At 43.5% G+C, this 2,304-nt stretch overlaps 1 protein-coding gene across 1 annotated transcript; it reads left to right on the forward strand.

The window, feature by feature from the left end:
• The first annotated feature begins 350 nt into the window (after nt 1-350).
• LOC138883756 (uncharacterized) lies at nt 351-1,531 on the forward strand. Its single transcript, XM_070164468.1, has 3 exons — nt 351-650; nt 747-884; nt 953-1,531. The coding sequence occupies exons 1-3, from the start codon at nt 351-353 to the stop codon at nt 1,529-1,531; spliced, it is 1,017 nt and encodes a 338-aa protein (XP_070020569.1).
• The last annotated feature ends 773 nt before the right edge of the window (nt 1,532-2,304 follow it).

A 2,304-nucleotide genomic window follows, 5' to 3' on the forward strand; every position in this document is an offset into this window, starting at 1 on the left:
AGCTCGACGAAGTGTCAGCCGTGAGAGTCGATATTGCAAAGATGACCAATCAGATGACTAGCATGACAATGCAACAACCACAGACAATGCAACAAGTACAACAAATGACTATTTGCTGTGAACTCTGTGGCGACAGTCATATGAGGGATATGTGCCCCACGAATACAGAATCCATCTATTATGTGGGGCAACAAAACAGAGGTCCACCGAATCAGCATGCACAATACGTGAATTCTTACAATCCAAATTGGAGGAATCATCCCAACTTCTCATGGGGTGGAAATCAGTAGAATCAGACTCAGCATAGACCCCAAGGGAGTTTCAATCAACCTCAGAGACCACCCCAACAAATGGAAGAAAGTACCAATGATTTGCTAAAGAAGTTGTTGATTGACAATAAGCAACTCAGGACCGACTTCAGAAATGTTGAAAGGCAAATGAGGCAGTTAGCAACAAATCAAAACACTAGACCTACATGCGCTCTCCCCAGTGATAGAGAAAAGAACCCTCAAGTGAATGCAGTTACACTTAGAAATGGGAGGGAGCTAGAGGAAGTGCGAAAGAAAAAGAGAGACAAGCCCATACATGAGGGAAAGTTGATCCCTAAAGTGACTCACGAGCCAAAAAATGATGCTGAAATTCCGGAGCCAGTGGAGGCCCCAAGGACACCACCACCTTTCCCCTAGAGATTGCAGAAAAAGAATGATGATCGCATGTTCACAAAATGTCTCTCTATGTTGAGCCAGGTTCAATTGAATATCCCACTTGTTGTTGTGCTTCGTGAAATTCCAAAGTATGCTAAGTACATAATAGATATAGTGACTCACAAGAGAAGATTAACTGAATTTGAGATAGTGGCACTTACTGAGGAGTGCACTTCAAGGGTCCAAAATAAGCTCCCTCAAAAGCTTATGGATCCTGACAGCTTCACGATTCCTGTGTGCATTGGTAGATTGATGTGGGTCGTGCTCTTTGCGATTTGGGGGTGAGCATAAATCTGATGCCCCTGTCTTTGTTCAAGCAATTGGGCCTGGGAGCTCCAAGGCCCACTACTGTGATGTTGCAGCTGGCTGATAGATCGATAGCACACCCTGAAGGTATGATTGAAGATGTGTTGCTGCAGATTGGGAAGTTCATATTCCGTGTCGATTTCATTATCCTCGATTATGAGGCTGATGAACTGGTTCCAATAATATTAGGGCGACCTCTCTTAGCTACTGGTGATGAAATTATCAAATTGAGAGAGGGAAAGATTATTTTGAGGGTAGATGACGAGGAAGCAGTTTTTAATGTCTACAAAGCAATCCAACTTCCCCGCCACTATGAGAAGCTCTCAATGATATTTGTTGTTGAGGCTGATGAGCAAATTCAATATCCGAGTGTATATCTAGACGATTCTCTGGAGAAAGCACTTATGTTGCTTGATAGCCCGGGGGCTGATGAGGAGGTTGAGGAGATGATGCACATCCTGGATATATCTTGTGTGTACATGCAAGGGATACACCCCTTTGAGCCTTTGAATAGGCCATAGGGACCTCCTCCAAAGATGTCAATTGAGGAAGCCCCAAAATTGGAGCTTAAACCTCTCCCACCTCACCTGCAATATGCTTATTTGGGTGACTCTAACACTTTACCCGTTATTGTTTCTTCTGACTTGTCTAAATTACAGGAAGAAAAGATGTTGAGAGTGCTACGTGAGCACAAACGAGCACTTGGGTGGACGATGTCCGACATTAAGGGCATTAGCCCAACCTTTTGCATGCACAAAATCCTCATGGAGGACGGACACAAGCCCAGTGTAGAGCAACAACGCCGACTCAATCCAATCATGAAAAGGTGGTAAGAAAAGAAGTGATTAAGTGGCTTGATGCAGGTATTGTATTTCATATCTCAGATAGCAAATGGGTAAGCCCCGTTCAATGTGAACCCAAGAAAGGAGGGATGACTGTAGTAGTTAATGAGAATAATGATTTAATCCCTACAAGAACTGTTACCGGGTGGAGAATTTGCATTGATTATAGAAAATTGAACAATTCCACCCGGAAGGACCACTTTCCCCTCCCCTTTATTGACCAAATTCTTTATAGATTAGCTGGCCAGGAGTACTACTGCTTCTTAGATGGTTACTTGGGGTATGATCAGATTGCTATAGCTCCATAGGACCAAGAGAAGACCACATTTACGTGTCCTTATGGCACGTATGCATTCAAGAGAATACCCTTCGGTCTTGTAATGCACCTGCAACTTTTCAAAGGTGTATGATGGCCATTTTTACTGACATGGTTGAGAGGTTTGTGCAAGTGT

Source organism: Nicotiana sylvestris, chromosome 2 (genome assembly GCF_000393655.2).
Source record: "Nicotiana sylvestris chromosome 2, ASM39365v2, whole genome shotgun sequence".
Taxonomy (NCBI): Eukaryota; Viridiplantae; Streptophyta; class Magnoliopsida; order Solanales; family Solanaceae; genus Nicotiana; species Nicotiana sylvestris.

Coding starts and splice junctions, on each gene's coding strand:
- LOC138883756 (XM_070164468.1), top strand. CDS start 351: ATGGAAGAAAGTACCAATGATTTGCTAAAGAAGTTGTTGATTGACAAT. Junction 651..746: donor ATGCTGAAATTCCGGAGCCA/GTGGAGGCCCCA, acceptor ATGTTGAGCCAG/GTTCAATTGAATATCCCACT. Junction 885..952: donor CTGAGGAGTGCACTTCAAGG/GTCCAAAATAAG, acceptor GTGCATTGGTAG/ATTGATGTGGGTCGTGCTCT.